General features: G+C 34.8%; 1 protein-coding gene and 1 pseudogene across 3 annotated transcripts; one reads left to right on the top strand and one right to left on the bottom strand.

Annotated features, from left to right (window-relative positions):
* Positions 1-5,590: 5,590 nt before the first annotated feature.
* LOC108343353 (AT-rich interactive domain-containing protein 5) lies at positions 5,591-13,903 on the top strand. Of its 3 annotated transcripts, XM_052876718.1 has the most exons (15): positions 5,591-5,938; positions 6,131-6,185; positions 6,281-6,487; positions 6,568-6,701; positions 6,855-6,894; positions 7,945-7,997; positions 10,533-10,578; positions 10,772-10,864; positions 11,580-11,702; positions 11,820-11,871; positions 11,944-12,019; positions 12,613-12,679; positions 12,796-12,846; positions 13,372-13,464; positions 13,594-13,903. In XM_052876718.1, exons 2-15 carry the CDS (start codon positions 6,168-6,170, stop codon positions 13,696-13,698), a joined length of 1,158 nt encoding a protein of 385 aa, XP_052732678.1. In that variant the 5' UTR covers positions 5,591-5,938; positions 6,131-6,167; the 3' UTR covers positions 13,699-13,903. The 3 variants fall into 3 exon arrangements, with proteins under 3 accessions (XP_052732678.1, XP_052732677.1, XP_017437073.1); XM_052876717.1 differs by having other exon boundaries at positions 6,131-6,487; positions 11,595-11,702; XM_017581584.2 differs by having other exon boundaries at positions 6,131-6,487.
* A 2,540-nt stretch (positions 13,904-16,443) lies between these two features.
* LOC108341313 (AT-hook motif nuclear-localized protein 29-like) lies at positions 16,444-17,411 on the bottom strand (annotated as a pseudogene).

The following is a 17,411-nucleotide window of genomic DNA, read 5'->3' as shown; positions in this document are numbered from 1 at the left end:
AAGAGAACCTGGTTGATGTCGAAGTGAAGATCGAGCAGTGAGACCGCTCGGCCAGTAGTGTATTTTGTTGAACTGAGTGGTCGTTCGACCATCTCTTGATTTCGTTTAGGTTTATTTCGACCGTTCGGTATTTGTCTTGTGTAAACCGTTCGGTCAGGTTTCCTGTACGTTTGGCTTTAAATTGTAAACTCTTATGTGTGGCGTGCAACTTTAGCACATTCGCCGTTATGTTGGATTTGTACTCAAGGACGTTCGTCCTTGAGCGATCGTTAATTTATCATTTCTTTAACTTTTAGTGTAAAATTGTTTGAGATTATTATTAAATGTGATTTTCTAAATTTATAGTTATAACTGTATTTTTGGGATGTCACACTAAGTAAAAGTTCATTTTCGACCATACCACGTAGCAAGCGAAAGAGTTCCAATCTCGATAACAATATTAAATCCAGATAAAGATTTTGCCAGAATTTACACCCGCCCTTAGAATTTTTTCAAGCTTCTTCTTTATTATGATTACAGTGTTGTGCATCCTCAATAACATCACATCTCGTCGCGATCATTTCAAAGCAAAACTAACAAAGTTGCCACCTTTTGTAGGATTAGGGATAGTGCGTATGGCAGCCCATCACAGTCAACTACTCATTGCGTTTGTAAGCTGACACTTGGCCTGGGTTGATGTGTCAAGCTTGTATTTTATGATCATGAACTTCAATACTAGCCTTGGATTCTTTGTATTTGGTATTCCCTTTGTCATAAATGTTTATGTTGGCCCAATCATTTATACTCTTTTTTAGTAGTTAGCACCACATCAATTTATAATCTCAGAGCTAGAAAGAAATATCATTAGCAAGAAATTATAAGTTAAAAGTAGGGTTAAATGCTTATTCGTCTCTTGGTAAATTTTTGTTTAGTACCCAATTTTAAAAATGAAAACATTGGGTCCCTATTTTATGAAAAATATATGAATAAGGTCCACAAAGAAAGAACAAGTTCAACAAATCATCAAAAAAAAAACTAAACAAGAGAGAGGAAAAGCTGGACAACAGAAGAGAAAAGAGAAAAAGTACGATCACATTAATATGGACTCAACTTAGTTACTATCAACTTAACGGACAGGACCTTATTCATACACTTTTCATAACATAAGGACTCGATGTCTTCATTTATAAAATCGGATACTGAATAGAAATTCACATCTTAACATGAAGACGAAATAAACGAGGATGAAGTAAGCATTTAAGCCTTAAAAGTATTAGTACATTTTTGTAGTCGATTTTATGAAATTGAATTAAGTTTAAAATTCAATTTAATATTTTATAAAAGTTTAACTACAGAGATTAAAATTAATTAATGCATTAATTGTTACATTTTGGAATTAAGAAAAGTAGCAGTGAGATCAATGCAACTCCGAGGTTGATTTATTATTTGTTGCCACTTGCTTCTTGACAAGTGAAGTTGGAAGCAAAGAAAATGGATTCTCTGACACCAAACTCATTTCATATGTCAAAAAACTTTTGAAAATGTGGGAGAAAATAATACTCTTGACTTTCCGTTATACTTTAATCTTTGAAAGCATTGTAGTTAGAAAAGAAAAACTCTCAAAATTTATTTTAATTTTAAACCTTTTATTTAAATACTGAAATAAAATGTTTATATAGTATGATTATTCTATCGGCTCGACAACCAAACGATTAATCAATCTATATTTCATATGCATTCGATAAGTGTGACATCCCAAAAATACAGTTATAACTATAAATTTAGAAAATCACATTTAATAATAATCTCAAACAGTTTTACACTAAAAGTTAAAGAAATGATAAATTAACGATCGCTCAAGGACGAACGTCCTTGAGTACAAATCCAACATAACGGCGAATGTGCTAAAGTTGCACGCCACACATAAGAGTTTACAATTTAAAGCCAAACGTACAGGAAACCTGACCGAACGGTTTACACAAGACAAATACCGAACGGTCGAAATAAACCTAAACGAAATCAAGAGATGGTCGAACGACCACTCAGTTCAACAAAATACACTACTGGCCGAGCGGTCTCACTGCTCGATCTTCACTTCGACATCAACCAGGTTCTCTTCATTCAACGCATCTTCCAAACGCTCATCTCCCTCTGCTCACATCCACACGGATGATCATTGCAAAGACAAGACGGACGTACAAGTACAATGGACAACACAAGGAAAACGAAAGGGTAAGCTTACATAATTTAACTCATGCATCAACATACAATTTCAGGTAAATAATTCAACATACATGCATATCTCAGCATACACATTCATTTCATAACCACCCACTTTAACGTACTCACTAAATAAAACTCAACCCGACTGACTGTCCGGACTACAAGGATTCTGTGTAGCTTCGGTGTTCGTGCACACGGGTGATGTAGTAACTGGAACTCTCATCAGCTGCCACCCGAGGTTAATCCTATCTGTCCATTTAATTACCAGGACTAGGACCTCCTGCCATTCCCACACATGACGTACCCTCTCTACGTGAGAACGAGTACTCACGGAACATCAGGATGAACGACCGGCTAAGCTTACCACATTCATACATTACAAATCTCAATAATCAATTCTTGAGTCGTTCCTCCCCGGAACGCTCTTTCAAAAGTCACAATATTTCCATTCATCTCTTCATCATTTATTATTTGTCATTTTACTATTCATCATTTACTGTTCATCATGAACTATTCCTCATTTAAATACCGAACGTTCCATCACAAGGGGAAAGAGGACGAACGCTATCCACGAGAACAAAAGACGCTCGTCGGATCAAAGACCGAACGCTAAAGGCGAGACCAAAAGACGCTCGTCGGATCATAGAACGAACGGCAGAATTACAGTTAAGTCGGAAATAACCAATTATGATATTGTTCATTGAACGAACGCTATTTTGCGAGGAAAAGAGAACGAGCGCTCAAAGTAATACTGAGCGTCATTCGGAACGAACGCTCAGCATAAGGTCGAATCTCATTTTAAGCGAGCGCGAATATCATTTAGTGCGAGCGTTCGGTATAAGACCGAACACCATTTTGAGCGAGCGCTCGTTCTGAAACGAACACCCAACAGAACGAGCGTTCAATATAAGACTGAACGTCATTTAGAACGCGCGTTCGGTATAAGACCGAACACCAATTTGAACGAACGTACGTTTAATAACTCAGATTGGTAGGACTTGAAAAATAAACTAAGATACTTTCAAAGAGTATTTACGAACGGGAAAAATAGACAGTTGCATATACACATACAATTACAAAGAGATAGAAGTTTAAAAAAAAAAATGTTAGCTTCAACAGTGTTTGACCGAACGCTCAAATAGAACATATTAGAGTGAGGACGCTCGTCCTCAACTAAGGAAAACCGAACGGTCAATGACCGTTTAGTACGAACGTACAATTTCATGGGGAGTTCATTTTTCAGTTCCAGTTTATTTCTCATCACAGACTTTCATAGTTTCATTCATTCACACCAAAACCATCTCATTCATATATCTCATTTCATCCAATATCTCATACATCATAAGTAGCTTAATCATGTTTCGTTTCCATTCAATAAATAACGGACGTCCACATAAATCAATCACAGCAACATCGTAGAGTCACAATAATGAACGTTCATACCATTCATTCCATCATGCATTATTTCCATACAGTAAAATAACGAACGTTCACACACAGCATGCATCAAAAACAGTTAAACTAAGTAAGCTTCCCTTACCCGGAAATGAACAAACGTTCACAAGAGCACACAGACACTCTCTACTCAAATCCTTATCACCAACGCTCGTTAATCCACTATATGAACGAACGCTCAGAAACCCACCTATATTTGGTCATATACTGTTAGGACGAACGTTCAGAATATTTTAGAACGAACGCTACGGGACGAACGTTCAATTCGTCTAGTTTTGGACGAACGTCCAATTTGAAACCAAATTGGACGAACGCGATTCTGCAGATTCTGCAGAATCACAGTTTTTCCAGAAAACCAGAAAAACCTCCATTTTTAACTCTAAAGCTTTTAGATTTCTACAAAAACAGTAAGATTAACTAATCAAAACGAAAAATCTAGCACCCCTTACCTCTTGAAGACTTCCTTTGTGAATTCTTTGAGTCTATCTCCTCCAAAACTTGCAGCTCTAAGCAATTCCACCAAGCTTTGAACTTCTCCTTCTCTTACAAAAATGGCAGCAAGGTAGCAAGGATTCTTCCCCTTCCAGTGCAGAACCCCTTACCCCAATTTATTCTCCTACGCGTTTGAATGGTGCCAAAATGAGAGAAATCACGGAGAGCAAACCTGTTGCTGCTTTTCCTAATTTCTCAATACAACCAAAACGCTACAGCACTGATTGTCCTCCACTCCTATTAAAATAAAAAATAAAATAATAAAAGCATAAAAGACACGGTCCTTACAATAAGCAGTTGGATTAAAAATAAAATTAATATTAAGAATAATTATGTTAAACCAAAGTTAGAACATTATCAACTAGACTGCAATCAAATTAGCCTTCATCAGAAACACATATCAAAATCTACAAACATATTTTTGTGGTAGGTTATTTAGATTCATTATACATTTATGATTAACAAACATTATGTTGAACTTTAAATTTTACTCAATTTTTAGAATATATTGTTTTATAAATAGATATAATCAATTTTAGTTGTTTTAAAAAAATATAATTTTTCTTACCATTTTAAAGACTATAATTTTCAACTCTCAACTTAATAAAATAGATTATTTTAAAGAATGTAAAATTTATAGATTAACTAATACAAAATTAAATTCTAAATTTCTATTCAAAAGAGAGAGAAACGAAAATAAAGTGAAATAAAATTTTAAAACATTTGCCAATTATTTGTGGTAAAAAAAGGTAGGTTGAGATTGAATACTCTTTATTAGATATTTTCAATATTGTCTAACTCATTATTTTTTGCCCACTAGTGATTTAAGTGAAAATATTTATTTGTCAGTATATCTCAAACCTGATCCCAATTCTGCATATCTTTTATATTTTACCTTATATTTTAAAAAATGTATAGATAATTAAAATTAAAATTTTCATCATTAATATAAATAAATTTTAATGTTTAAAAATATTTATTTATTTATATTTTAATTATAATATAACTTTTCAAAATTGTTAAACCACACAAAACTACAACTTTAATAGATTTTAATGGAGATTCATTCCTAAATTTGATGCATACCTATTTAAACCTTCCATAACTAGACTAACCCTATAAACATTTATTATGTGGAAATAATAGGTGCTACTTTATAAAATATTTGAAGTTGAGAGGAATTGAATTGTTTTGTCTTCTATTTAAAGAAAGTGAACTTGTTAACTTAAAAATATAATTATTTTGTTGAATTAATAAGTTAAAGAGACTATTTATAAATGGATAAAATTTAGAGAAAGTGAATAATAATTTATTTTTTATTTAAATAAAATGAATTTAATGTTGACTTTCAAACATATTGTTATCCACATGTGAAAAACTTAGTGTATGGAAAGAAACATGGAGAAAGGGATAAGACGGTCTTTTGATATTGAGGAAACAAACTATAGTAGTAGTAGAGAGTGGGTGACTCGAGTAGTGGAGGTGGAGGTGAAGGTGTCGCATCTTTAAGTTAACCGGCGTTTATAATTGCATTTCAAACTCCGTTCAACCGTCACCGGAGGCGGAAGATGCAAATTGTTGATATGAACTTTTGATTTTCATCATAACTTGGTGTAGCTTTTATGGTTCTGCTCCATTCATTTCAATTCCGTTTCTAATTTCATATCTAAAATAGGAACACGTTCTTCCTCATACTTCACATTTCTCATCTGCAATTTTCATCACCCGCCGAAACCCTACATTTTCGCCTAGTGGTGGATCAGTTTCCGGGGATTCCTCGCCAATTAAGGTACGCTGCTTTTACTTCCTGAGCGGTATTTGTTTCGCCATGACTAAGAACCGTATCCGCTACACACAATTTTTGCTTAGGGCAAGGATTTTCGTCCTTTTTCTCCATAGTCATTTCGCATTACTTTGTTTTATGGGTTGAATGAGTCACGATATAATGTAATTGTATAATTGGTGTTTACGTGGAGTGTAGGATTGGTGTGTGCAAATATAAGGTTGTGAGATGGAGGATGGTGAGAAACCCACGGGTAATTCCCATGACATTTCTGATATGGATGTTGTTGATGCCGCTTTGCATGGCCAGCATGTGTCGTCTTCCCCTACTGACAATTCCCCTGCTCAGCAACAGCAGGATCAAGTAATGGTCGAACAGGGCGATGATAACAAAAACGGGGATTCTGATCCCAGTAATGTACCAGAGACTAGTGTAATTAGTGAGAATCAGTTTGAGGTTGAAGATTCCAAGACCGTTTCGCACCATGAACTGATTACTCCTAAGCCTAAAGAAAAGAACATTAGAGAAATGAAGAATGTGCTAAATGATACTGAGGTACTTACTTCCAGTAAGATGGCAGAGCTTTTTGTTATTTCTCTTTTGTACATTGTATTTATCTTGCCTTTCATCCACAGATGACTGAGTATGATGAGTATGGCACACCTCTGGACCGGGAAACATTTATGAAAGAGCTTGAGAATTTCTACAGAGAGCGGTCCTTGGAATTTAAGCCTCCTAAGTTTTACGGAGAGCCACTAAATTGCCTTAAGTATGTATAATATCCCCTGTGACGCAAGGGTGTAACCCCTTTCTCATAAGCATTCTAAAGGCTAGTTTAAGTTGGCCTGACCTCCTCCTTGATATTTGAATGTGTTACTATACTGTTCTGATAATGGATCCCTTACTTTTCAATGGGCTGCAGGTTGTGGAAAGCTGTTATCAGACTGGGTGGCTATGATGTGGTATGGATTTGTCTTACATGTTATTTTTGACAGATCATCCCTTTGAATGGTTCTAGGCCATGGCTGTAATTCTTGCATTACTTTGCTTACTTCAAACTCAAGGTTGTTGTTAATGCTATTTCTAATAGCTCCATCCCATTCATATCTTGCGTAAGATAAAAGGGCCGTTTAAACTTAATATAGATTTAAACATTTTACCAAATGTCAGGTGAGTGATCAACACAATTTCCCTATGTTCGATGGCTTTGCTTGTACCTCATATATACTGTAGTTATGCCTTCAATAGTGTTGTTTGTTATGTTTTCCTGATGTTTGATGGCCAAGCTAATTTTGGTATTATCAATGCTGCTCAAATGTTGGGTAGACACTGGTTGTAGCACAGATAGAACCCATGCAGTGGAAGTCAAACAGTTTTTGACTTGGTCCTCAGGCCTCCTGACATCTTTTCAAAGAGCTAATCATTTAGGATTTGTCATTCATCTAATAATTTTTTTTTTAATTTTGGAAGATATTGTAGGGGAAGTTTAAATAGTTATGATCTGACTTGTGGAGACATAGTAATAGCTTTGGCCTGTGATTTGATATGGTACTTTCTATAGTGTCATGAAGCCAGCCCAGATTCTTTTTTTGTTCTGGAACTTGATTTGAATTTATTTTATAAATTTTGGAATAGGACATATCTTTACATGTTTAGTTTACTTGACATTTGGGTTGCTTCTTGTTGGCTCTTGATATCATGTTTAGAATTAAAGAGAATGAGACATATGATGAATTTCATGTACTACAATTATGCAGTCGAACATATATTTATGTCAACAGACAAATACAAGCATAATTACGTTACATTTAAATTCAATCACTCTGATTAATCATAATTAAATGTCACATGACATATAATAGACTGTATTTTCAATTATTACTATAATTGCATTATTTCTATCAACATCCATAAGTTTTATTTCAGTTGGTGCTAAAATGTTTTAGACCCTTTTGTCAGTTATTCATTACTCGTAACTGACAAAGTTGATCTTATTGATTGGTAATATGTAGGTAACTGGCTCCAAGTTGTGGCGACAAGTAGGAGAGTCTTTCAACCCCCCAAAGTAAGGCCTAAAATATAATTGTTTTGTAGTTCTTATTAAGCTTTCGTAGCCTCATCATATTGTATTTTTTCTATTTACTGTCACTGATGAATTCTTTGTACTTTTCTGAGTTGTTTATAACTGTTTATTATTAACATGGGCAATTTACTTTCTAAAACATCAAATGCTTAATTGCATTTTTGACCCATCCCCCCCAACCACTCCACTAGTTTGGACCTGTCATGTGTGATTTTATTCCCCATAAAAATTTGCAAGCCAGTCAGTCCCCCTATGATTAACTTGCCATCCAATTGTTAATAGAATTAGTTAATCTGCCTGGCAGTTTTGCAATGTGGCTAGTCATTGTGCTGATTTTGATTAATTAGCCAATCACAATTCGTCACATCAGAAGAAATTGTTTAAAGAAATTAAAAATGTAATTGTTGATAATATTTGTTGAAAACATGAGTAGCTGTGATTATATTGGAAAATAAAAACTATCTTCTATCCGAATTGCCTTGGAGTTTCTGAATCTTGGTTGTTCAGGTTCTTGAGAGTTGAATGAACGGAAAAAAATCAAGTGGGTGATTCTCAGATTCAATGACATATGTCAACTGGTGGTGACGAAAAATTATCTGAACCTTTCTCTCTAATTTACACTGCAAGGTTGTTGACAGAAGATGTGAAATATCTACCCTGTTCCCCTTTGGTTCTTGCACCTTGCCCATCATCTAGTAGTAGGTTTTCTATTATAGCAAAACTCATCACATAACGGGTTCATGTAGACAGCAAAACCCATTACCTAAGTCCATACAGTTTGCTGGTAATAAGACTGGAAATTTGAATGACTATACAGTATGGAGTTTATGCAGGTAGAATTTCCTTTAACATCATTATCAGATTCTGAAACTATATTATGCAAAATTTGCTTGGATGTAGAATTGGATATTTGTTATTTTATAGCTCCAAGGACAGATTTGTGGTGGTAGTTGACTATAAATGCTAACCATGCAAGTGTGTATAATACAAAAATGAAAGTAAACACCAACCATACAGGGTCAACATGGTGCAGTTCAATCCCAGATTTGACTAAACCATGAATCTCTCTCTCTCTCTCTCTCTCTCTCTCTCTCTCTCTCTCTCTCTCTCTCTCTCATTCTACATATATACATCAGTACCACATGGCAGAGTTTGTGAGCATGTATTAGTACAAAATTAACCATATACCATTGATCATATAACGAATCAAATCAGAACCAAATTAGTGTAAATTAACCATTCTGAATCAAATATCAGTTAACCATATCAAATACCATGTTAACCAGGTTTTATTATGAACCGTATCATTGGGCCAATATAAAGTAACTTAAGCAAAACCAAATAGAAGATAGCCGTAGCCAGATACCGTAAATTAATCCATTACAGTTCAGAATACCCAGAGAAACACTTGAAAATAAGATTGAAATTGATTTTTAATCGCTTAAGCGGTCAACTCTTCGTAGTAAATTTTAATTATCAATTTGCATTCAAAATGACTTGATTAAAGGAATTAAATCTAGTCATTACCATCTGAAATTTTTTACTAATTACTGATTAAACAGACTATTTTATAGATGCAAGGAAACAAATATTATTTACATAGGTAAAATATGGAAATAGAGAATATTTCTACAACCAATACATTCAAAAGTTGCTCTTAACAGACTACTTATCCTTAGTAAGCTAGTCACGAGCCACAATCTGAAAAACAAAATACCACGGTCAATCCAAAAAGCTATTTTAATTACAAAAACTGGTCCTCAGTCCATAAATAGTCCACCTGAAAAGACAATCCTCTTTTCAGATTGGCTCATGTTGCTATAAGATTCTTGATTGGGAACAACTTTGCTGGTTTTCTTACTTGCTACAAATAGTTGATCGAGGTCATTGACTGCAGAAACTTGGTCTGTACTAAGTATTCAGTACTGTTTTTGCTTCCTCTTAGAGGTGCAAACACTTGTCCACCAAGAATGGTCCCCTTTGTCGAGTGCCTTTTTTCACTATTTGGAGAAATATCCTATGCCTAATCTCATGGGAAAACCCTAGGAAATTGGGTCTTTGGTTTCTGTTCTCAATGTTAGCAGACACCAAGAAGGTTGGTATATGGATATCCTTTTTAGTTTCATGTCATGAGGTATTATTTGATCTTAAGTTCCTTTAATTTTTTTCTAATCTTATAAATTATTTTATCTTTGTTCCTTTCATTTTATTTAATATAATTTTTTTAATCTTAAGTTCCTTTTTCACTATATGTAGTGTCTAATAATCAAATGGAATTCTAATATGGAATTCCATTGCCATGTCTGTTAAGTATTTTATCTTAACTTAACAGATGGCACATTTGCTTAAGTTTAAAAGGGTACTTGATTGACTTGAAAAATATTAGGGGGACAAAAACCACATCTGTGCCACAAACCAAGGTTTCCAGATTGCAAAGGCCAAAAACTTTTTTTTTCACAACAATTCATTTTAAAAAAGTATCACTTTGCTCAGTTATATTGAATTTTTTTCTTGCAGGACATGCACTACAGTCTCATGGACATTTAGAATCTTTTATGAGAAGGTAATTGGTGGAGTGAACTTATCTCTATTTATTAGAAATACTTCATCTTTTTTATTGTAATAATTGATAAATTAGAGTGGACTTAAGTTTTGGTGATTGGAATTGGAAAATGTTTTTTTTTTCTGCAATAACCAACGAACATCAGTTGTATGATCTTCTAGTTTCCTTTTTCCTGAACTGAACATTTGGACAGGCACTTTTAGAGTATGAAAAGCATAAGAGAGAGACTGGGGAGCTACAGCTCCCTGTTGGAGCATTCCATCAATCTCCAAACGTGGAAAAAGAGGTTTGTATAATTTTCCCTTGTGTTCATTGATTTCATATGCTCACAAGAAGATTACTTTATTATATAAGATCATATGTTGTTTTCAGTTGTCATGTGAACTTGAATAAAGCTCCTTCTTTTGTTAGTTATGCTCCTATTTTGCCTGATACACAAAGGTTGAGGAGTGAACTACAAATTTGAAAAAATGGCTGCTGGAATGAAAACATTAGGCTTTTACGGTTGTGTATGAAACAAAAGACTTAGTCTAAAGTCCTGGGTTTTTTGTTGGTAGAATTCATTAGGAAATTAGGAAACTAATGATGGGGGTGTTTCTTTTATTGTTGATGTGGCTAATAACTTTTGAACTTTACCACTTAGAGAAGAAGTAGAAACCAAAAAAAATTGGCACATAAGTTATCCATCAACAAAAGCTAACCAATCATGCTAATTAATGTAAGATAATGAAAAGGAGAAACCAAAATAGTTGCTAACAATGCCGAAAATTGCAACCATTGTTGGTGATGCTGACTTCAGAGCCTCTAAAAAGTCCTCAATCTGTGACGTCTAGTCTAGGGATCATCAGAGGTGGTCGGTTGCTGTGGATTCTCTACAGCAAATGATAAGGAAGGAGAAATTTTACAGAAAAGAGCATTTGAAACATGACTTGGAAGCATGTAACAACATTTCAACCTCTACCATCTGTTTGTATATATCAAATAATGAGTTTCTTTTTTAGACTACTGTTTACCAGGCTCCAGGATCAGGTAGAGCACGAAGGGATGCAGCAGCCCGTGCAATGCAAGGTTGGCATGCTCAGCGCCTTCTTGGATATGGTGAGGTTGCTGAGCCAGCTACTAAGGTCTGTTGAGACCTTTAAAATTTACATTCTTATCCTTTTTATCATTTTATTGTTCAGTGTAACTCTGTCTTATAGCAATGTATTTACTACTGGGGTGTTTTGTCTTTTCTTGCACAGGACAAGAACTTCAGTTCCACACCAAAGCGTGAAAAGAACCTAAAAAGCATTGGTATGCTCAGTACTAACATCACCGACTTTCTCTGAATTGATTATCTTATTTATTTATGCGTCAATGAATTAGGTATGATTAATAAACAGAGGACGCCAGCTGGTTTGGAGCATGCTGAGAAAGCTGCAAATATTGAAGGAGATAGACAGTAAGTTACTGGTCTTTTCTGTTAATTGACCTGTAGTCCTGTGCATAGATTCATGATCTCTGTTCACTGTTGGCTTCTCCATCCACCATCTTTTTAATTCACGGTATTGCCCACCCACCACTTGATCTTAAAGTAACAATTAGTACTATTGAGTAAATTCTTTTTGCTGTTACACAATCAATAAATGCTGTTTTTTCTGTTAGACTCGTCGGTTTTCAGCAAAATAAAATAAGGAATTAACCAGGACAAGTTGGGGGCATTTTAATGATACTTCACTATACATATCTTATTCGAGTCCTAGGAAACATCTGAATCCTTATTTTTCCTTAAGGAGGTTTCTGTATCTATGTCTTTCCTAGCGAAGGTTTTCTGAGCCAAAACACAGACAAACTGACACAGTGAATATACCCTGGGAGATCCTTTTTTCATTTTCTGTCAGTGAGGATTCCTTTCATATTTACTGATTCCCCAATCAAATCAACTACTTAAAATCCCTACTTTCAATCTGGAAAAGATACGTATGCTCACTGATATTTGTTCCAAGTTCAAGCCTGCTTATTAAATCAAGGCTAATCGAGTTTTTCATTTGTTAGATTGGTCACAGCAGTGGTGGACATTGGACCCCCAGCCGACTGGGTGAAGATCAACGTACGAGAAACTGTAAGTCAGTTTGATTTTATTATTTATCTAACTTTTTCACGTATCACAATGCTAAATTTTCTATCCTGTTAATATAATTTAATAAAAATTTTACCGTTCTCTGTATTTGTGTCCAGAAAGATTGTTTTGAGGTGTATGCCCTAGTTCCCGGGCTCCTTCGTGAGGAGGTAAGAACCGTGGTTACTTGTCTTTATCCATAATTATTTTTATCTGGGAAAACTGGCATGATATTTGGGTACTTTATTCTGTTCGGTGAAACATATTAAAGTTTGACTGTCAAAGTCGTACTCCTTAGTTATCTAACAGTGAGACTTGATAAAAATAATTATCAAATCCTTATATTTATTAAATTGTAGCCTAGATTGTTTCATAAGCGTAACTGTATAAAATGGGATGTACAATTTGAAATTTCTACTGTTGTTTTTTGATGCTTTATTGTGACGAGGTAAATTCTGCCAGCATAGCTTTATGAATGTTTGGGATAATGCGACTTCATTTGTCCTGTAAGGAATCCTATTTATGAAAGGCACCGATATTGTAGTCTATTAAGGAATCCTACTTCTGAAGACTGGATACAACCTTGTTTGCTCATTTTGGAAACAAACTCACTTTAAATGAGTGTTTTGCTGTGTCATCGATTATGGCTTCTTTGGGTTCAACTTTTATTATTGACCTTGTTATAACAAATCCAGGTGCGAGTCCAATCGGATCCAGTTGGACGTCTGGTTATAACTGGTCTGCCAGAACACATTGATAATCCATGGGGAATTACCCCCTTCAAAAAGGTAAAGTACCTTTTCTTAACAGAGATCTTGATATATTTCTGTTTTCAGGAGGATATTATGATATTGAGAGTAAGTTAGGACGTAGCATCTTAACTGAAAGGTATCGACTGAAATTTGCTGTTTTTTCAGGTTGTGAACTTACCTGCAAGAATTGATCCGCTTCAGACATCCGCTGTTGTTAGTTTGCATGGTCGACTATTTGTACGGGTTCCCTTTGAGCAGGGAGCTGTATGAATGTTCCTCCCTTGAATGCTTGATTTGTCAAATCTCCTCTTAAGGGGTTAAAATTAAACAATCAGGGCGAGTTTATGCTTGCAAATACTGAAGCCCTGTTGGGTTAGTCGAAACTACCAACTAAATTACCATTTTTTCTGGTAAAAATACCCAATTTCTCTAATACAGTATGCTAGAGTTCTCCCATAAAATGCCTTATTATCCATATACGAAAAATTGGACATTCTACCTCTTTTTAGTTATGTGTTGCCGCATTTGTAACATTAACTAGAGCATTTGTTCAGAAGCTCGTCTCATAGGAAAAAACTAAACTATCGATATTTTAGTCTGACAAAAGTACACAGCATACTTATGTCTTCCATTTGCGTGTGGATACGGACAGAATATGCATTTACGATTACGCACCCATATAAATCCAAATCTAATACACCTTAACTCAGGTCAAGCTTTTAATCGTCTCTTAAGATTTTGGTTCGTTTTCCAGCGTGTCTTTTTGTCTTAGACACTCAGTACAAAACTATTTTACTATAACCTTTACCTCTTCAGAAATAATTTAGATACGAGGACTTTTGATAATACATCACTCTCTGTTACTCTTTCCCCTGCATTGTTATTTCTTGAAACTTATTGAAAGGTAAATAATTATAAGAGATTCATTAAGAAAACCACAAAAAAGTAGTCATTTTAATAAGTTTTAATTCGTAAAGAATGTGTTAGAAATTTTGTTAAGAATAATAATAAATAAATAATTTAGTGAAATATTTATCCTTTTCAACTTCTATAAATAATTTATGCAATTTTATGAATATTCACCAAATATTGATTGCAATTTTTTTACATATATATAAATAATGATGTAAATTAATTTTCATAAATAGGAACTAAGAACATCTAAACTAATTTCACTGTCTAATATAATTTTTAAATTACAGTTCTGTTCCATTTTTATTTTTTATTTCAAATTTGGCAATCTTTAAGTCCCTGGACCTCATTTATAATGGACCTGTTTTTTTAATATAGACATAATTATAAACAATGTAAAAGCTCGCTGTCTAATCAATTGTAAGTATTAGTCAATTTAATCTATAACATTAAAAAGGCTTAACTACGCATTTAATTTAACTTTTCATAATATTACGTCTAAGATGACTCATGTTAACAAGTAATTAACTTTAAGTCATAGTGTACATGTGATTTGTTAGGTGGATATTGCTCAACTCATTGTACATTTATCTATACACTATCTCTTGTCAGCTCATTAACATGTAGATGTAGATGTTTGTCTGGCAGTAGCTAAAACGATATATCCAACAAATCTTGTTAGATTTAATATCAGTGAATTTAAGTCCAATTCTTTTTTCGATAATCCACTTATAATAAGGTGAAGTTTATCTAATGTACCGTAACCATAAATTAGTTTTACGACTAATCAAAATACTGAAATTTCTAATGCTTTAGAAAGTAGTAAAGACATTGTAAGTGAGTTGTTCCCTTCCTTTCTCTTTAAATTCATTGTTTTATGTAATTAACACATAAAACATATATTATTTTGCATTATTAATTGTATTTTTAATTTCTTAAGTGTATGATTAAATTTACATAAAAGTATTTAAAGTTAACATTATCATTTTTAAATAAAATTACAATTAGTTAATAATTCAAAAAGAGATTTTTAGTTCAATGCACGATGCTAAAGCTGTACAATCGCATTTAGTTACATAAGATTTGGAATGAAATGTTTCAGACAATATGTAATAGATACAACATTACAAATAAGTTACAAATAAATTTAAAATGTTAATATTAAATATAAAAAATAAAAAGCTGAACTTAATTAGCCCAAGCCAAATTCACAATATAAAATAAAAGCAAGACATATTGGATAATTTGTGAAAGAAGAGATTGTGATGCTTTTAAAAACCAATAGTAGCATTATGAGAAAAACTCCTCAATATGTATAGGTTACATATCACTTTTAGTTTTATTTTCTTCTTCTTCTTCCTTCTGTAGTAGTTGAATACAGTATATAATAAGTCTCTCGTAACTTTATGTCTTCATTAAGAAGTGATCGGAATAACCGAATAAGTTCATAGGGATAACTGTGACACTAAAATATGCAGACATGAACGTTGGGATCTGCAAATTGGCTCAAACTTTATAAGAAAGCTGGTCAAGTCATTCGGACATAAAACAAACCATTTAAAAGAATATTATACATGTTATGGTTGATGTTGAATCCTACCCATGTAACATTACCCTAACTTTTACAATATCAAGTTTGTATCTTCTGGTAATAGTTTGACACTTGTTTCCAAGTTCTGTGTATCTCAGAAGTAGACATCAAAATCGGAAATTATGATGTTAAACTATCATTCACGATGATTTGGACCTTGCAAAAGAGCGTTATTCTTAAAGTATGGTGAGAAAACTTTGGGTTGGGAGAAGAAAAAGGGCTGAAGTTCAACCTTCCCAATGTTGAGATAGAAATAGCAGGAGCTAGGGTTACGTTATGTGACAACAAAGGCTTTTTGTCTGTGTTTCTCCCACGTGTTTTAATTAAAAAGCATAAAAAAACCACGAAAACAAAAAAGAATGATAGAAACCAGTTCTAATATTTATTGATATGCAGCCTGAATCTTTCTTTCGTTACATGCATTAATAAAAGTATATATGGTAAAAGCAGATAGGACTTAAGATTTATTGATTAACATTAGAAAGAGAAAAGATGATAAGATTGTTGAAATGATGAGTGTTGATAGTTGCAGCACATAAAATATAGATGATAGATGAATACTAGAAAGGAGAAGCTTTGGGTGGTGCATGAGATGATGCACTTCCACTTCCACCCGATTCAAATAGCTCACTCTGCAACCACCACAAGAAGGGGTTGTTCCTTCCATCTCCCACCAGTCCATTTCCGGTGACGGCAGCTGGATCTTCATCGTGATCATGGTGGTGATTCAAGGACAAGGGCAACCTTTCCAACATGGCGTTAGCGAAGGAAGCAGCCACCAACACCACGTCACTCGAAGCTATCAGAGGGGCCACCACGATGCCCCCAACCACCTGTCCCTGCCCCCAGACAAATAAACCGACAACCTGTGCGAACCAGGGGGTGCCGGTGGAGGAAGTACCGTCCCAGTTATGGAAACTATTTCGAACAGTCCGGGGAACATGAGCACGCTTCCCGCCGGTTGACGGAGTGCAACATTGGCCACCGTGCCAGTGCCACTGAGCACACAAACTCCTCTCCCTCGGCGGCATGCGTATGTTGAGAGACTCTCCATCACCTCAGCACCGAGGGAGATATCCAGCACGTGCGAGTGTAGGGCATTCGCACTGTCGCACGTGACTATGATGGGTGGTGGCTTGGGCTTGTTCTTGGATCCTGGAAGCCGTCCACGTGGGCGCCGAGCGGTGTTGGAGGCCCCATCTCCGTCGTTCTCGGTGTGTTGGGTCGGGTTCTGAGCTTGGAGGTGTAGGGCTGGTCCGATCAAAGCCCGCGGAGCAACAAAACCAGCTAACTGTAGTTCTTCACTTCCCTCAATGTTGTTGTAATCAGCCATGTTCTGATGCTAATGAACATAAAAGAAACATGTTTGATATAGCTTGGAAACACCTTGGAATTGATGATGGGTTCACTAAGATTACAGGGCCACCGACAAGAAGGGAAGAACATGTGAAATAGTGATTTGTGTGAGTTGTCTGGTCCA

The sequence above is a fragment of the Vigna angularis genome, chromosome 4, assembly GCF_016808095.1.
Source record: "Vigna angularis cultivar LongXiaoDou No.4 chromosome 4, ASM1680809v1, whole genome shotgun sequence".
Lineage (NCBI taxonomy): Eukaryota > Viridiplantae > Streptophyta > Magnoliopsida > Fabales > Fabaceae > Vigna > Vigna angularis.
This window is presented reverse-complemented; position numbering and strand designations above follow the sequence as displayed.